Source organism: Gracilinanus agilis, chromosome 4 (assembly GCF_016433145.1).
Source record: "Gracilinanus agilis isolate LMUSP501 chromosome 4, AgileGrace, whole genome shotgun sequence".
Taxonomy (NCBI): Eukaryota; Metazoa; Chordata; class Mammalia; order Didelphimorphia; family Didelphidae; genus Gracilinanus; species Gracilinanus agilis.
Window position 1 is genome coordinate 224,322,407 of NC_058133.1, and position 18,987 is coordinate 224,341,393.

The window sequence follows — 18,987 nt, forward strand, 5'->3', positions numbered from 1 at the left end:
AGCCCTGATCTTTCTCCTGAAGGACTGAACTTGCATTTCCAGTTGCCTACTAGACATCTCTACCTGGATAACCTGCTTTCTTCTCAAGGCCAGCATATCTAATACAGAACTTCTTCTCCCAAACTTCTTTTACTTCCCTACTGCTCTGTTACTGGTACCATTTTTCAAAAAATTATTTTTTCCAGGTGTTTCTGCTTTCAGCTTTATTATTATTTTTTTAAACCCTTACCTTCCGTCTTGGAGTCAATACTGTGTATTGGCTCCAAGGCAGAAGAATGGTAAGAGTAGGCAGTGGGGGTCAAGTGACTTGCCCAGGGTCACACAGCTGGGAAGTGTCTGAGGCCATATTTGAACCTAGGACCTCCCATCTCTAGGCCTGGCTCTCAATCCACTGAGCTACCCAGCTGCCCCCATCTGCTTTCAACTTTTAATGTCATCTTATACTCCTCTTGACCATCACATATAGTTAGTAAAATATTAAGTGCAGAGACTACTCCTACTTCTCTTTGCCTAGAAAGCATTGAGTAAATGTTTATTTAATGCTTTATTGAATCCTTTTTTTCTCTGTGATCTTGATCTTTAGACCATTCTATTATTTATAGGCATATTCTCTTCAATTTGTTTTTTAAACTATGGAATTAATAAACTGATGAATCAACTCATGTAGCAGGATGGATTCACAACTTAAAGAATGCTTAAAATTAAAACCAACCAGTTATTTATTGTTAAATCATTTTTTTTCCTTCTATACCTTCAGGGATTTTTTGGGGGGCTGTTTAAATTTTTATTGATAGGATTATAAGTAAATGTCTTGGCTGAGGGAAATTAAAGGTTTTTTTAAAAATTATCTCATAAAATAAAAACATCATTGCCATTCTATATCAGAATTTTTTCTCCATTTTAATAATTTTCTTGGCTTGGCTCTTCAAAATATATGTATTTTTTTTCTTTTTCAGTGCAAGAAAAATATTGAACTTTGAGAAATAATATACCTAATTATATCACTCATTTAAATTCTACTTAGTAAGCATTATTAAATGTATATAAGTTTCAGAGTATTATGCTAGGTGCTTAATAATTTTACATTTTATTGGTAATATAAAGTTTTCAAAGTTCTTTACATGTTTCTCATTTGATTGTTACAAGCTTTTAAGGTTGGTAGGGTGGGTGGGTAGGTGATATTATCTCAGTTTTATAAGTAAGGAAACTAGTTTTCAGATTAAGTGACTTACCCAAAGTCATATAACTGGTTTGGAACCTAGACCTTCTGATTCTGATTCTGATGAATTAATTCAGTGATATGAAAACATAGTATTTCTGTTTTTGAACATTTAAAAAAAATCAGGCTACAACTTGTCTCCTGATATTATTACCAATGTTGCTGGCCATTTACCCTATTCTTTTCTATACTCTGGCTATCACAGACTTAAAACTGAAAGAGACCTTAGAGATTTTCTAGTCTAGCTATCTCATGTTACAAGTGAGAGAACTGAGGCTCAGAAAGGTTACATGACTTGCTCATGGACACAGAAATAAGTGGTAATGACTGGTATTCACACCCTGGCCCCCCTCTGTTCAAATACAGTGCTTTTCTCATTCCACTGACTATGATTATATCTTGAATATCTTTCAATGTGGGGCATCCCTATTTATTTTTTAAATTAGTTTCAGGAACTTTTAGCAAAACATAATAAATAATATGATTGATAAATACAGCTTGGTAAGTTGGCAGATTCTTTTTAGAATCTTGCAGTGTACTTATATGATTAAAAGGGCTGGTCATGAACTTGAAAGTTAGGAGAGGAATGAAATTATTTTTGTATAAATTAATCTGGAATGGCTAATCACTACATTAACCCTATTGTCAGTCATATCAGTCATAAAAAAGGTTGTTGGGAATAGTTATAAGGAAATGAAATCTAAAATAGCAAAAATTTAGTGTAATAATTTTTTAGCCATTGACAGCTCTTTTCTATCGTGTTTATTTGCAGATATTTCTTTCTCTTGTCCCCTACCTGTCAAGCCTTCTCTTATAACAGAGATTCAAAATGAAGGGAAAAAAGTTTGGCAAAATTGACCACAATATATTAGCCAGTTTTGACAGCAGATGCAATGTTCTACATCCTTGGCCCCACCTCTGCAATGGAGGGAGGGAAGTATGTTTTCTCAGTACTTCCTTGGGGCCAAATGTGTGGAGTAAAAGAAATTGAATTTATATGGAAAGCAGGAGACAATTTTAAAAGGTGTTTATCTAGCCAAACCAAATGTGGCTGACAAGCACATTAAGCTAGTGAATCTTAATTTTTTTTTTTGAGTTTTAACACTGCTTTATTGAATGTTTGACTTAATTCACTTTTCCTTTCCAAAAAATGTTGAGTGATATAAACCTCCAGAACCTGCTAAATAATCTTTTATTCACTGCCTTCCTACCACAGAAAAGAAGAAAATATTTTGCAAATGCTTCTGTGAATCTGGCACAAGACTATAATTTACTTTGTTAAAGAAAGTCTGTATGTGCTTATAGGGATGGATACTACTATCCCAAGGTGAGAGCCACCCCTCCATTTATGTTACTATGTATATTTATACAGAATTATGGTGAATGAAGAGTTTCAATTGAATATCTTTTTTCAAATAACTAGAGCTTATTTCTTCCCTCCATTTCCCTTTAAAAGGTATTGAGGCTTTAAAATTTTAAATTCTTTTTGATAGTTTAGGGTTATTAGAAATATTAATGGCTATTGAGACGTATAGGGCTATTTGCAGCAGATTGATGAAGTTTTTTTTAAGGCACTATTGTCTTCTGTTTAGGATTTTGTCAAGCTGTCAGAGACAGATATTCTTTTGTTAGTTTGCTTTCTTCTAGCTTTCCCTTTTTTACTTATTTTCGGCTCCTGATTTTTTGTGGGTTTGAAAAGCATATGTCAAACTTATTAGATTTGTGTGTAAAGTTAGTATAAATACACTCTGTGCAAGGAACTAGTCAGGTATAAATAACGCTCATGGACTTTGTGTCATCTATTCTGCCCCCTTAAGGCTTCCCTTTGTTTTTCATTTTGCTTCCTTTATACTTTTCCAAAAGTAGAGGAAGTTTCATAGATGAATAAATTATCACATAAATATGCTGTTAGTGTATTACATTAAGAGTATTTTATATTTTTCTTACAGAGAGGAAGATTCAGAAAATGAAAAGGACAAGAAACTTTGGTACTATAGCACAAAGGTCCAGTTGGCAGAATTAATTGAATGTCTAGACAAAGATTACTGGGAAACTGAGCTTTGTAAAACTCTAGAAGAAATGCGTGAAGAAATTCATCGGCATATGGATATAACTGAAGACCTGACTAATAAAGCACGTGGAAGTAACAAATCATTCCTTGCTGCTGCAAATGGTAAGAGACTTATCTCTTATATTCAAAACCTGTTGATAATGTCATTTCATTATAAAACTTGAAAGTATATGTGAAGAATCAAGTATTTTCCTTTGTTTTACCACATAACTTTATATTTTCTTCCTTGATAACAGTATAGGTTAAAGACATTATATAAAATTACGCCTTTTATTATGCTGGGTACTTAGTGATACTCTGTAAATTATTTCTAATAGTAATTATTATTTTAAAGTAGATGGAAAGGTTATGTAAACATTTGATACTGTTCTTTTTTTTTAATCCTATTTCAGTTCAGCTGTACATTATGTGTATACTCAGCATCTAATATTATTGGAGCGGGCACAAGTAGAACGAAATTGGTGTAAAAATTAGATAATCTATTTACAACTGAATTTTTATGATGGTGTCAGTTTAGATAAAAGCCCTAAGTTTAATCTTTTATTTTTTAGGATATTTAGTTACTCAGATTCAGTAGAGTGTGAGTTATAATGTATCCTGTTTTTTTGTGCATAAAATTTTTTTTAAGAGTACATGTGGAATTTCAATAAAAACATTTCTAAGGTAACTGAAGTTCATCTCTAAAATTTTCTTTCATTTCCATTCTGCTGAGTATTTACATTTGTTAAATGATTGATTACATTTAATACCATCATCAGGATCAAATAGCTGCTCCCAGTATTCCATTGGACTACTAGATTTGGAGTCAGAAGATTGAGATTAAAGCTCCAGGCCTGCCACTCAATAGCTATGTGACTATGATAACTCAACTTTTAATAGCTTTGGTCTGTAAAATATAGTTTGCTTCTATATTGTTCCAAATATAGATTCCCTCTGAATTTATACCGCATCTGTAGGATGAAATCTATGAGTGGGGGGGTGGGGGGGAGGGAGATAAACTGAAAAAATCATTTCATAGAATTATTAGGTGAAAGATTTACTTTGAAATCTTAATATTTATTTTACTTCAAATAAAGATCTATTATTATTATTACCTTTGACTTTGTCACTTTTATTGCCATTCTATCAGAATGATAATATGGGGCTTACTTATAAGCCACATTCAGGGGAAAGTGAAGCCTATTTTCAAACACTTACTTTCTACCTTACAAGACTGATAGTCAGAAGAAATGATGTATGTAAAATGCTTTTAAACTGGAAATAATTTTGTATAGCTTGTGTTACTTTAAGAGTATTTATTGTGAGAGATAGCTAGGTAGTAGTACAGTAGATAGAGCGGCAGACTTGGAATCAAGAGGACCTTGGGCAACTCACTTATCCCCAATTGCCTAGCCCTTACTGCTTTTCTGCCTTAGAGATGATACTTAGTTACTTAGATACTTAGAAGATGAGGTTTAAAAAAAAGTTTATTGTATTCTGCTTACTGTTTCATACTAATAATTCACATGTATATAGTACAGTGCTTTATGACATGAAATGTACATTCCTCACAACCCAGTGAATATGTAGTGCAAGGAGTTTTTCTTGTTGGACTGATGGAATGCCTGGGTTTCAGGAGAGTGTGATTTGCTCATGACCAGTCCCATCAGTCCTTGGCTGAGGTGACTAGTTAAACTTAGTTCTCCAGATTTTTAAGTCTTATACTGTCTCCACTCCATGTTTCCCCTCAGTATGAGCATTTTTCAAAGTAACTGGTGTATGGGTTAAAATTAATGGTTTGACAAATATTTATGAGTGAATAAGAGTTTGGTGTGGTCGCCATTTATAAAATATTAACTCTTAAGTCAGAGTCTGTTAGCAGCTCTTAATAATTTAGTTTAATAGGGATATAGTAAAAGAGATGTAGGAAAGAAAGTAGAAAATATTATCTAACTAGATACCCTATAATTGCTGTCTGAAGAAGTTCAGCTCACCACCTGGCAAGGGCGCCCTTAAGTCCCAATCTCCCCGTGGAGTCCTGATAGTCTTTAGTCAGAAGCCCCAGTGCTGTCTTCAGCAAGGGTTCCATCATTGCAAGCCTCTCCAAAGCAGAATGCTCCAGTCCAGAATGAGTCCAGGAAAAAGTGACTGCCTCCCTTCAGCTGAGCTCATTAAGGCAGAATGAATTCAAGGGAAAAAAAAAAATCCCAGAACCCTTTTTCCCACATCACTTCCTGTCTCTCCCCCCTCTTCATAGGAACCAATCACAGCCTTTCAATTTGCCTAGCACTGCCCAGGAGACAGTGCTTGTGACCTTTGGTGTTTGGAGCTTTTTCTGTTAGTAATTAAGTAGGGGTACTTTAAGTTCTTGATTGATTAACTCAAAATAGACAAAGAGAGTTTTAAACTCTTTTCACACTGGACAGGAATTGTTTCAGGATAAAAATCTTATCCCTGTCTTCAGAATTTAGGCGTGAAGAAACAAATGTTCACTTCACTTTCTTTTTCTGGTCCTCCATGATTTTATTTCCCATTTCACTAATTTTACTTTACAGGAATAAGTAGAAATGGATTTAGCATTGAGGAATATAGTAACAGCTAAATTTGCACAGTTACAATAATTTGAACAAAAAAACAGAATATGACTTTTGTTGAATTGAAAATAAGCATGCTTTCATAAATGTTGACTCTCCCTTATTGGATCCTCTACTTGATAGAATTTTTTGATAATCATTTTGATACCATGTGTTTGAAGACCTGTTTCTAGTGCTGATCTCCCTCAACCAGTTGAATATTTAAAAAATACTTGTAATTGTTATAACCAGTTTTTAAATCCAAACCAGAATATTTGAGAAATCTGCTTTGTTTACTACCTAGGGATATTTCTGAAGAGTCAGAAAACCTGGAGTTTGTTTCCCAGAGGAAACTTAGAATAAGATTAATGGAATCAACTAGTTCATAATCAGAAAAAAGTAAAATACTGTCTTCTCCACTACAGTAATCAATTTTGCAAGTAGAATAGGCTCATCAAAATAGCCGTTTAAATAGACTTTCTTAATCAAAAAGAGTTTTAAAAATTGATTCCAGCTTTCTACTAAAACATGTTCCAGAAAACTGGGTTGAAGCTAAACTACAAACTGAATTTTTTTCTTCTCTTTTCACACTGGACAGGAATTGTTTCAGGATAAAAATCTTATCCCTGTCTTCAGAATTTAGGCGTGAAGAAACAAATGTTCACTTCACTTTCTTTTTCTGGTCCTCCATGATTTTATTTCCCATTTCACTAATTTTACTTTACAGGAATAAGTAGAAATGGATTTAGCATTGAGGAATTTTTTAGCTTGAAGTTAACCTCTTTTATCAATAGATGGCAGTCTCAGTAAGAAAGGAAGTTTGGTATGGGCAACTAGCCCTTCAACTCAGCCAAAACATAATTACTTTTTTTTTAAAACCCTCACCTTCCATCTTAGAATCAATATTGTGTATTGATTCCACAGCAGAAGAACGGTAAGGGCTAGGCAATGGGGGTTAAGTGACTTGCTTATACAGCTAGAAAGTATCTGAAGTCAGATATGAACGTAGGACCTCCGGACTTTATGTCTGGTTCTCAATCCACTGAGCCATCCAGCTGCCCCCATAGCACTTTTTTAGGAACCACTGAATAAACAAAAATTGAGGCACTAGGGGGCAACTGGGTAGCTCTGTGGATTGAGAACCAGGCCTCGAGACTGGAGGGGCCTAGTTTCAAATATGACCTCAGACACAAGTCACTTACCCCATTGCCTAGCCCTTACTGCTCTTCTGCCTTGAAACCAATACACAGTATTGATTTCTAAGATGAAAGGTAAGGGTTTGTTTGTTTTTTAATTGAGGCACTGGAAAATAGGGACCTGAAATTGTTTTTAAAGTGATTAAAAAATTTTTTTTTCTCTACCTAGACCTGTTACTGAGATCTGATTGCTTTAATAAAAATCAGTAGCTTGTTTGCAGTGTATGATGTTAGAGTTGCCTGAGGCACTGGATTGTTAAGTGTTTGACTCATGATTACTGTTTGGGCATTGGTCTGGAGGACTGTGAAGCCAGGTCTCTGTCTCTATTGCTGTCTCTCCCTTTCTCTCTCCCTCGTCTCCTCCCCCTCTCTTCCTCCCTCTCTCTTCCTCTCTATCTCCCTCTCCTTACCCACACTCACCCCTCTTTTCCCTCCAGAAAACATTGTGGTCATTAGGAAATCTCTAGCCAGAATATATAAGTATGCCTCTAAATTAGGAATTTTTACAGTTTACAGATTTACAGTTTTTGTTTGAATGTGGTGAAATAGGAAGAAGAATAGTGTTATCTCAGAATAAGAGAAGCTGATAAAAGAATAATTAAAATTTGAGGGAGACATAAAGACTTAGAAGAAGAAAAGGAATGAATTGAGTGGCCATTTTTCTACATTACAGTGATTGGGAAATGATAATAATTATATACAATAAAGTTTAGTCACTGTGGCATTGAACTTTTTTATTTCTATAGATTATAGTAAATATGGAAGTGAGAGATACTTTGACTAGTTCATACCGGTGGGTAAGTTAAGGAAAATAAAGGAACAAGATGAAAAAGAGAAGTATCAATGAATTGTAGGGTGGAATAATAAAGCATAGTTAACACATTTTCTAATGCCCTTGAGAGCTCAAAAAGTTATAGATGTATTTAATCCAGCCTGGGCATGGTGATGGCTATGCAGACCTGGCACTAGAACCTAAGTTGGCTCATCTAAGTTGACTGTCTGTTCATGAAGCTCCATCAAGATCTTCATTTGGCCCTTGGTTCTGTCACCTCTTCCATATCTCAAATTGAGAATCATTGACATAAATGAAGGCAAAACAACATTAGATGAAATTGATCAAAGGAGAAAAATCTGAAATTAAAAATGAGACAGTCTTGTTCTTTGTAAAAATTGTACTCCTCAGTTTTCATGCTCACTAAAACTTAAGGGAAAAGTAAAGAATGGTAGGATATCTTGAGTAAATCCTGGCCTGATTGAGAAATTTATAGTTAGAATTAATTTGAGCATTTCTGTTAAGGCATACATGGAACTTGACTCTAGAGACTTAGTATTTTTTAAACTTCATCTTTTTGCAATGTATGAGTGATGCTTAAAACAGTATATAGTGGTTACTCTTAGACTGAAAACTCAGAAGCGCTCAATCTTAGACTGTCTGTAGAAATTTCAGTCTAACTGGCTTTATTAAAGTTAATATTCATTGCTTATAAACCATTCAGGATAACCTTACAAATGTAGATGAATGTAATTTGTAGTTTATTTTGCTTTCTCCGATAGCTGAAGCAGAAAGGACATGAATAATTTTTATTTTAAATATATTTATTTAGTTAATTAATTTAGAATATTTTTCCATGGTTACATGATTCCTGTTCTTTCCCTCCCCTCCTTCTCCCCTCTCTTGTAGCCAGTGAACAATTCAAATGGATTTTACATGTATCATTGATCAAGACCTATTTCCATATTATTAATATTTGCAATATCCCCATTGAACTATGTGATCAAGGAAATGTTTTTCTTCTGTGTTTCTACTCCCACAGTTCTTTCTCTGTATGTGGATAGCATTCTTTCTCATAAGTCCCTCAGAATTGACCTGCTAGTAAAGAAGTCCATTATGTTTGTTTTTGCCACAGGGTATCCATCTCTGTGTACAACCTTCTCCTGGTTCTGCTCTTTTTGTTCTGGATCAGTTCCTGGAGGTTGTTCCAGTTCACATTGGAATTCCTCCAGTGACATGAACAATTTTTAATGAGTCATTGTAACTCATGATTGTACTGTAAAAACTAAAATATGAATTTCCATATATTAAGACCTACATCTACATCAATAATAAATCCAATAAACATTTATTATTTAGTACTTACTATATCTCAGCACTGTACTAAATGCTGGAGATACAATTAGAAAAAGAAAGACTATGCCTCCTCAAGAAACTTATAATCTAATGTCATGACATGATTTCCTGCTCTTTCTTCCCATTGTAATATTTTTTAAACCATAATTAACTATTTTCTGACTAATCCTAGTTCTCCTTGGTGTTGTTCACAGAGTGCTGAACTTGAAGAGAAGAAATTCTGAGTCCATGTGACCTTGGACAAGTCACTTAACTCCTTTGGGCCTCAGTTTCTTTATCTGGAAAATGAAGGGACTGACCTTGATGACTTTAAAGACCTTTCCCACCCTTAACTCTATGATCCCTTCTAGCCCCTTTCCTAATTCTCTGTCATTATGTGATATAGTATCCAATGATATTTGAAATGAGACAGAAAAATCATTGAATTAAAGAATGTTAGAACTCCTTCAGGAGCCATAGAGATTATCTAGGGCCTGCCTAATTTTACAGATAAAAAACTAAGGCTCATAGAGGTTGTAGATTATATAAAAATCACAGAACTGGAACCAAGGCCTGTTTACTCATGTTCCAGGCTTTTATTCCTCACATTTCTGACAATTTGGACATCTGTCTTAAGGCAAACAATCTTACTATAATTTCAGAAATTAGGAATATTTTCTAATCAAAACAATTTTATTCCCAGAGAAAATAGAATTTATGGCTAATACCTTTATCTAAAAGGTAGGGAGATGACTGAATTAAATTGTGCATTTTAAAACTGACAGTGTTTGTATATGTATCTAAAAGCATTCACACAGAATATCCCAGAAGTCATTGAGATTTTTTTTGCTTTTAAAACTTTAAAAATTTAAAACTGCACAAGAGTTTTTGGGATACTCTGTATGGACATTTAGTCATTATTTTCTCCTGAAAAATACTGACGTTTTCTAACACTAATAAATTTTGTATTTATTCTACTACTATTTTTTTTAAACCCTTCTGTCTTAGAATCAATACTGTGTATTGGTTCAAGACAGAAGAGTGGTAAGAGCTAGGCAATGGGGATTAAGTGACTTGCCCAGGGTCACACATCTAGGAAGTCTCTGAGGCCAGATTTCAACCTAGGACCTCCCATCTCTAGGCCTGGCTCTCAATCCACTGAGCCACCCATCTGCCCCCCTTTATCTTACTTCTTCTGGAACTTATATAAGAATTTCTACAAACTAACTATTGTATAACAAATTTGTGAGTATCACTGATTTTCTGCTTTTAGCAGTCATTTTTCTCACATTATTTAACTTTTTTCCTTTAAAGCAACAACAAAGCTTACAGTATTTTATGTGTATTCTTAGTGTGGCTAGTTTAAATTTACTTTTAAACTCTTTGCTATTTAGATGAAATTTTGGAAGCTACCAAATCCAAAAAAGGAAGTGACATTGAAGATGCTAAAAGTCCAGTTCCAGAAGAAACAGACAAGGACAAAAATGAATCTGAAAATAACAGCCAAAAAGATTCTGAGAAAAGCAAAGAAGAGCTTTCAGATCAACCCCAGGAAAAAAATAAAGAAGAAAAAACATGTGGTGGTGATTCTGAAAAAGGAAAACCAGAGGGTAAATAAACTACTTGGTTTTAAAAAGCTTTATATCAAAAAGTGTTATATATAAAGCATATTTTTTACCTGAAGAATTTATAAAGAATGAACAATTCTTATAGCCATTTAAAATTATATTGGTACAATTCATACATTTTAATTTCACTAATTAGTAATAAGTAATACATAAATATAACAACGTTTTGCTCAAAGTTCCTACAGTTTTTCAGGCCAACATTTCCTTTCCATGCAATATGATTCTGAAAATAGAATTTTTTTTAACATGCGTGATGTTAAAGGAATGAATGATTTGCTCATTTTTGTTATATTTGTATTAACTTCTTGAATGTGTTGACTATGTAAACAATATATTGTTTAAATAATACACAACAGAGTTGTCAGCAAGTGGTTAATGGTGAAATGTGTGGATCATTGATAATCCATTTTTAAGCAGTTGATTTTCTTTAGGTGTGGCCAGTCCTATCAAAGGACTTTTAAAGAATATCTTTAAAGTTTTGTTGTGCATTTTACTGTAGAACCAAAAGATGTTGGGGATAAAGGTAACACTGGCGACAACACAACAAATACTTCTTCAGGAGAGACTAGTCCCCCTGAAGGGAAGAGCACAGTGAGGTCCTCCTCAGAAACCCATGATAGCAACAACATGGCAGAGAAGAAGGTGGCTCCTGAGCTACCCCAGGATGTACCAGGTACAGAGGGCAGTGTATCAGTGCCTCTGTAATGGGGAGGGGAGAAGGGTGTTGTCATCCAAAAACACCTATAGAACTTGTTTTATTCATGCTTCTTGTTTATAGTGCCATCCTGGACTGCTATGTTGTCACCTAACATTTAGAATTTAATAATGTTTTTATTATTAGTGCTTATTATGCCATTCATGCTTTTCAAATTTTTTATTATTTTTGTTTTATAATCATTTACATATTCCTTCATCATCAAAGTAGTTATTGGCATACTAATAGCTCTGTTAAATGACTTAACATTTTTAGTTCTTTATATACTAACCAATAAATTTTGTGTTTTCATGTGTTTAGGTAGTTTTTTTTTTTAAGATGTCAAACCAGGATACTGTACAAAAATCCTAAGATAAAACAAGCCCTTTTAAAAAATATCTTAAATTTTTGCATAGAGGCCCTAATTTTCTGAGGAAAAGTATAAGACTTTCAACTACATTAAGCTCTTTTCATTAAAATCATTCTATTGTATCATTTTCACATTTAAAATAGTTATTTTCAGGGATTTTTTGTCATATATTTACTAGGGGGCAGCCAGAGGGCTCAGTAGATAAGAGAGTCAGGCCCAGAGATGGGAGGCATATGGCCTTCAGACTCTTCCTAGCTGTGTGACCCTGGGCAAGTCACTTAACCCTAATTGCCTACCCCCTTACTGCTCTTCTGCCTTGGAACCAATATACTGTTTTGATTCTAAGTCAGAAGAAGGTGAGAGAGAGACAGACAGACAAAGATAGAGACAGAGAGAGAGTGTGTCCTACAGTGTGGAAAGAATAACAATAGGGATGCCCAAACTTTCGTAGGGTAAATTTGGATTGTGTAGATAAGAGTCTAGACTGTATAAAAATGGAACCTATTGTGATTCCTGACATGACCACAGATATCTAAACACAAATGTACAAAGTATGAGTAACAAGCAAAAAAGATATCATGACTCAAAGAAGAAAATTAAGTCTTCAAGTATCATTGGAACTTGTTAAGATGGAAAACCCATGACTTGAATAAGACTGTAAAAGGACGTATTTCATTCAAAAGAACCAGGTAAAAGATAAATGGTCAGAATGGATTATCATTGTACAGTAGGGAATCCATCACCTAGAAAGGAAGAGAATGATGGGAATTGTTGGATTAAAGATCAACAGAAAAGGTATGGAAGCTTTACTGTCATCGGTGTTGGGGCAGAAGTAGAAGTCAGATGAGAATTTTCAAGAAGCAGATCATAATCCTGGTATGGACAAATGATTGAGTAGTTACGGAAGATTTCATTTATCTAGAATCTCATTTTGCTTATCAAGGAGACTATTTTTGAATTAGAAAGAATAGACCAAAAGTGGCTAAATGGTTAAGTTAAAGCATGAGATAAGTAGGGAGCTAGTAAGAGTTGCCTTCATTGAGATCAAGTTACTAGACTAAGACAGTTGACATTCAAGGGTACTGAAAGACCTAGCAGAGGTAATTGCTGAACCCTTTTCTCAATGATCTCGGGAAGGTGATAGAATGTGGGAGAAAAGCACAGGACTCAAAAAAGGATAAAGGTCTCGATTTTCAAAAAATGGAACAGTGCTTTCTTTAAACCATAGACTTATACACTTGACTTTTTTTTCCTAGCAACAGTCTAGAACACATTAATAAAGGCATAATTAATGGACATATATAAAAAGAAGTGATCACAAAAAACCAGCCTAGCAAGAGCTTCTCATGAAGAATATGTTATACCAGACTAAACGTGTCCTTTTTGGACAAGGTTACTACATTGAAAGATAAGTGAAATATTATAGATACACTTTACCTAAAGTCAGTCAATCAACGTTTATTAAATGCCTACTATGTGCCAGGCATAATGCTAAACACTGGAGATACAAAAATGAGATAAAAGAAAAGTCCTTGCTCTCAAGGAGGTTGCACTTAAGACTTAAAGGAAGCCAAGGAAGTAAATAGGCAGAGTTGAGAATTTTGTTGATATTTTATGAAAGCATTTAACAAATTATTAATAGTTTGATGTCAGCTTGGAAGATACCCCTGGGAACTCTACTAATGCATACCATGGAACTGTTCTTTATTCTATGTTGGTTAATATATTTATCAGTTACCTGAGTAAAGGCATGGATGTCATGTCTATCAGATTTACAGGTGACACAGAGTTGGGGATAAATTAGCACAATGGATGGTAGAGTCAGAATTCAAAAAAGTCTTGACAAACTAAAATATTGAACTGTCTATACATTGAAACTTAATTTGGGACAAATGTTGCTGTACAATCAGATTTTTAAAATTAATTTCATAAGTGCAAGATGGGATATGTATGGATATGTATAACATCAATTTGCTAGTAAGATAGATATAAATTTTAGTGGATTGCAAACATTGTGAGTCATTAGTAGGTATGATAGCTAAATCAGCTCATTTGACCTTAGGATATATCCAGAAGCAGAGTAGACTTAATAAAGAAAGTTATAGTCTTAATGCTCTCTGCCATAATCACACCATATCTAGGGCATTGGGGTCAGTGGTGGACACCAAAATACAAGTTGTAAAGGGTCCCATGGAGAGTGACATGGATGTGGAAAGCCTCAACATCTTACTATAAGAGAACAGACTATTTATTTTGAAGAAGAGAAGACTCAGGAGGGACATGTTAACTGTCTTGGAATATGTCTTAGAAATGTATAGAGGGAAATTTATACTTTATATAATGAAGACCTTTCTTACCTTCAGAGTTATCTAAAATCATTCTGTCAATAAGAATTATTAATTGTTAATTTGAAAAAGGTGTGATTTCATCAGATGAGTAGTTTTCAACCTGCTGAGTTTAAGATGTTTGTTGGCAAATCAGTTTGAGGTGTCCAAAATCTAGAAATATGAGTTTGGAGGTTAGGAGAGAGATTAGGACTGGATAAGAAGATCTGAAAATTATCAGTGAGGAGATTATAATTGAATCTATGGAAGACGATGAAATTACCAAGTGAAATAGTATAGAAGGAGAAGAAAAGGAGTTCTAGTTCTGTGTCCTAAGGGGCACTCACAATTACTTCATGTGACCTGGATGAAGATCCAGCAAATATGAGAAATGGTTAGGTAGGTAGAAGGAAAACAAGAAGAGATTACTATAAAGAAGAGAGTATCAGGGGCAGCTGGGTAGCTCAGTGGATAGAGAGCCAGGCCTAGAGACAGGAGGTCCTAGGTTCAAATTCCCAGCTGTGTGACCCTGGGCAAGTCACTTGACCCCCATTGCCTACCCTTACCACTCTTCTGCCTTGGAACCAATACACAGTATTGACTCCAAGACAGAAGATAAGCATTAAAAATTTTTTTTGAAAAAAGAAGAAGAGAGTATCAAGAAGAAAAAGGTAATAACAGTGTCCAAAGCTGCAGAGAGGTCCAGAAGGATGAGGATTGAGAGGAGGCCAGTCGATTAAGTAACTTTGAGAAGAGCAGTTGAATAAATAGGTTGGAAGCCAAACTGTAGAGAATTAAGAAGATAAGGAAAGGAAATGAAGACATTTATTGTAGATGGCCTTCTCAAGGAGTTTAGCTACAGAAAGGTGGATTTTTTTGAAAACGGAAAAGACATAGCTGTATTTTTAGGGATTCAAAAAAACAGCCAGTAGACTGGAAGAGATTGAAGATCAGTGAAAGTGAGATTCATAGAATAAGCAATCTGCTGGAAAGGAAAGGATGATAGAATAGTATCATTTGTCCAAGTAGAAGTTGTGCCTTTTTAAGGAGAAGGCCAACTTTATGCCAGTCCAGAATGAAGGAAGAGATGATGATGAAAAACACTTGATTGAAATGATTAGGAGTGGAGAAGATAGTACTTCTCAGCAGATAGCCACAACTTTTTCACTGAAATATGAGGCAAAGTTCTCTGGGAGAAGGAGCAGTGAGATGTTTAAGAAGGGATGAAAAGATTTGGATGCGCCTCCAAGGTGAGTGGAATAGGGAGGGAAAAAAGGATTGCTTTGCTACAATGTACTTAGTATACCTTGTTAACATTGTGTCATTCAGATATTTTGTCATCTGAATCTAGAAGCAGAACTAGAACTAATGACTATAAGTTATTCAGAAGCAGATATAGACAGTCTATTGGATGGTGAATTACAGGAAGACAGAGATCATTTTATTTAATGTTTTTCTCTTCTAAGTGTCTATTATTTCCTTTGGTATCTATATTTAAAAGAAATATGAACCTATGATTTCATCCAAGAAATGAATTCAGGGAGGAATTGATCTCCACCAATGCAGCTGCTCTGCAACTAATACAATTGTCTAGTGCACTTAAGAGGCTAAGTAAATTTCCTTGTCATAGGATTAGAATTAGTAAATGTATCAGAAACAACCTGAACTCAGGTGTTCTCTGCTATATCCACTGCTTATGTAATAGATGCACAATAAATATTTATTAAAATTCTATTTTGAAGTTATAAGCCCTTTCCTTATATTTGGAAATGTTCAAAATGGGATCGAGCAATCATGTGTTTGGTTTTCTGGAGGTATGCATATATACATAGAGATGCAAAGGCAGAAAAACAGTGGAAATTAAGGAAGAGGTGAGAGGAGAAATGTTATGTTGATATTACTTATATGCCGCAGCCAACTTCATGGAGGAAATAAAGTTGAATTTCTGATAGAGACAACAAAATGTACACAGAGGCAAATTGAGTAATTAAGGAACATGGTGTGGAGAATGTGCTAGATTTGTAGCCGGAAGACCTTGATTTGAATGCTGGCTCTGCTGCTTATTGCCTTTGCAGTTTGATCAAATTAACTCTCTGAGCCTCAGTTTTCTTTTCTGTTAAAGGAGTTAAATTGGATAACTGAAAGTGTATTACAGATTTAAATCCATAATGCTATAATCTGATTGAGATCATCAGTCTTGCCCCACTAAAAACATCAGGCAATTCTTGCTTTACTTTACTAAGATTTTCACCTCTCAGAAGTTAAATGAAGTGCTAAAAGAAATTGCTTTTCCAGACCCCAGTTCTAACAAGGAGGAAGTGCTAGTTAATAAAGTCAAAATGATGAGATCTTTGGCAGAAAGTGACTGTATCATCTTAAAGTTCATGATAACAAAGGAGACAAAAGTTATACATGATGGTATATTCAGTGCGGCTCAAAATTTTAGGTGTATTTTTAAGCTACTTAAATTCTAGTTGCATAAAACTGCATTAAGACTTTGGGACACTATATATGATTTAGTAAAGATACCTTTAAAACTTGGGAGAAGTGATAGGTATGTTAGGTCTGTAAAAGGGAAGATGTCAAAGAGACTCTTAAAATAATTCTAAAAATACAATTGAGAGGGGTAGCTAGGTAGCACAATGAATAGAAAGCCAGGCTTGGAATCCAGAGGATCTGGGTTCAAATTTGGCCTCAGACACCTCCTAACCGTATGACCCTGAGCAAGTCACTTAACCCCAATTATCTAGCCCTTCCTGCCCTTCTATCTTATAATTAATTCTAAGGTAGAATGTAAGGGTGAAAAAAATACAATTGAGAATTATCTCAGTAAAAAAAGAAGTTTCACAAGAAGCTTCTCAATTTAAACAAGCTAAATATTCTAGAAATAAATATTCACAAGATCCAAGCAGGAACCATTTGGCCAAGAAAAAATTCACAAAAACCAATACACAGAATAAGCAAGGGCCCATACAAAATGTTCTTAAAAGACAAAAAACCAAAACAAAACTATTTTTTATCTAGCATTTATTCATTGCTTATTTATTTACTTAATTTTAGGGTTCTTTTCCTGTTAAATATTTAGTTCCAAATTCTCTCCTTTTCTACCCCCTCTACCAGCTACTAAGAAGGCTGAAGGGAGGGGGCAGAAGGGAAAGAGAGAATTTGGAAGTAAATATTTCTTAAGAAGCAAGAAAAATAAAGAGAAAAAAAAATTATACTTCAGTTTACATTCAGGGTTCACCAGTTCTCTCTCTAGAGGTGAATGGCAATTTTTCAATTATGAGTCCTTTGGAATTGTCTTGCATCATTTTATTGATCAGAATAGCCAGATCTTTCACAATTAATCATTATTACAACATTGCTGTTACTGTGCTCATTTATCTCTTAGTTCTTCTCATTTCACTTTGTATCCATTCATATAGGTTTTGTTATGTTTTCAGAAATCACCCCCTTCATTTCCCACAGGACAGTAATATTCTATTTGAACCATATGCCACAATCTGTGCATTCCCAATTGATTAGCATCCCCTTGTTTTCCAATTTTGTCACCACAAAAAGAGGTGCTATAAATATTTTTGTACATATAGGTTTATTTCCTTTTTCTTTTATCTCTTTGGGATACAGACCTAGTAGTATTAGTGCTGGGTCAAAAATCACAGCTTTATATCTCTTTGGACCTGGTTCCAAATTGTTCTCCATAATGGCTGGTCCAGTTCACTACTCCATTAGAGTGACTATTTTTCCTTCATCCCCTCCAACATTTGTCATTTCTGATAGATGTGAGGTGATACCTCAAGAGTTATTTTTATTTGCTTTTTTCTAATCATTAGTGATTTAAAATATTTTTTCATATGACTATAGATAACTTTAATTTTTTCTGAAAACTACCAATTTATATCCTTCAATCATTTATCAGAGAATTGTTTTTATTTTTATAAGTTTTGTAAAGATCTATACTTGGCATATATTTAAGAAATGAGATCTTTATCAGAGAGACTTTGTTTTTTATAATTTTTTATGTTTAAATTTTTATTTTAGTAACAAATTTCCACATCCAAAGTCATATGACCTAGATTGTCTCTCTCCTTCCGTTCCCTCTTCTGGAGTTGGCGAGCAGTTCAGTCTGGGTTATACATGTATTATCAGGCAAAACATATTTCTATAGTATTCATTTTTGTAAGTGAATAATCTTATTAAACCAAAACATATACCCAAGTGAACAAATGATAAATCATATGCTTTCATTTGTGTTCCTATTCCAATAGAGAGACGTTCTATAAACATTTTTTTTGTCTATAGTGCCTTTTAATAAAATGTAGTATCCCTGATTATCTCTTATAATTGGGTTTATTTTTACTTTTATTTTATCTGATATATGATTGGTTCCTCCTGTGTTTTTTTGTGTTTTTTTAGTTCAGGTGAAGCATAATAGATTCTGCTCTAGCCTTTTATTTTAACTCTTTGTGTGTGTGTCTTGGTGTTTCATCTGTCTCTTGTAAACAACATATTGTTGAATTCTGATTTCTAATCCATTCTGCTAACTGCTTCCATTTTATAGATGAGCTCATCCCATTCACATTCACAGTATGATTACTGTGTTTCCCTCCATCCCCTTTTCTTCTGTTTCTTCTTATAGTTTTCTTTTTATCCTCTCCCCCATAATCCTGTTTTGCTTAACCACTGTCTTCCTTGATCTGTCATCCTTTTTATCAATCCTCTCTCCTTTCTCTGATTCTTCCCTTCCCCTTCTATTTCCCTATTGAATAAGTTACATTTCTGAGACCATTTTCTCTTCCACTATTGAAGGTTTTCCTTGAGTGCCT

At 34.3% G+C, this 18,987-nt stretch overlaps 1 protein-coding gene across 1 annotated transcript in view; it reads left to right on the plus strand.

Moving 5' to 3' along the window:
- BPTF (bromodomain PHD finger transcription factor) overlaps nt 1-18,987 on the plus strand; it is a 112,079-nt gene that overhangs the window by 7,445 nt on the left and 85,647 nt on the right. Inside the window, exons 2-4 of the mRNA XM_044672267.1 lie at nt 3,169-3,392; nt 10,540-10,755; nt 11,273-11,446. Of these exons, the coding sequence (XP_044528202.1) occupies nt 3,169-3,392; nt 10,540-10,755; nt 11,273-11,446 (614 nt within the window). The remainder of the gene's footprint in view (nt 1-3,168; nt 3,393-10,539; nt 10,756-11,272; nt 11,447-18,987) is intronic.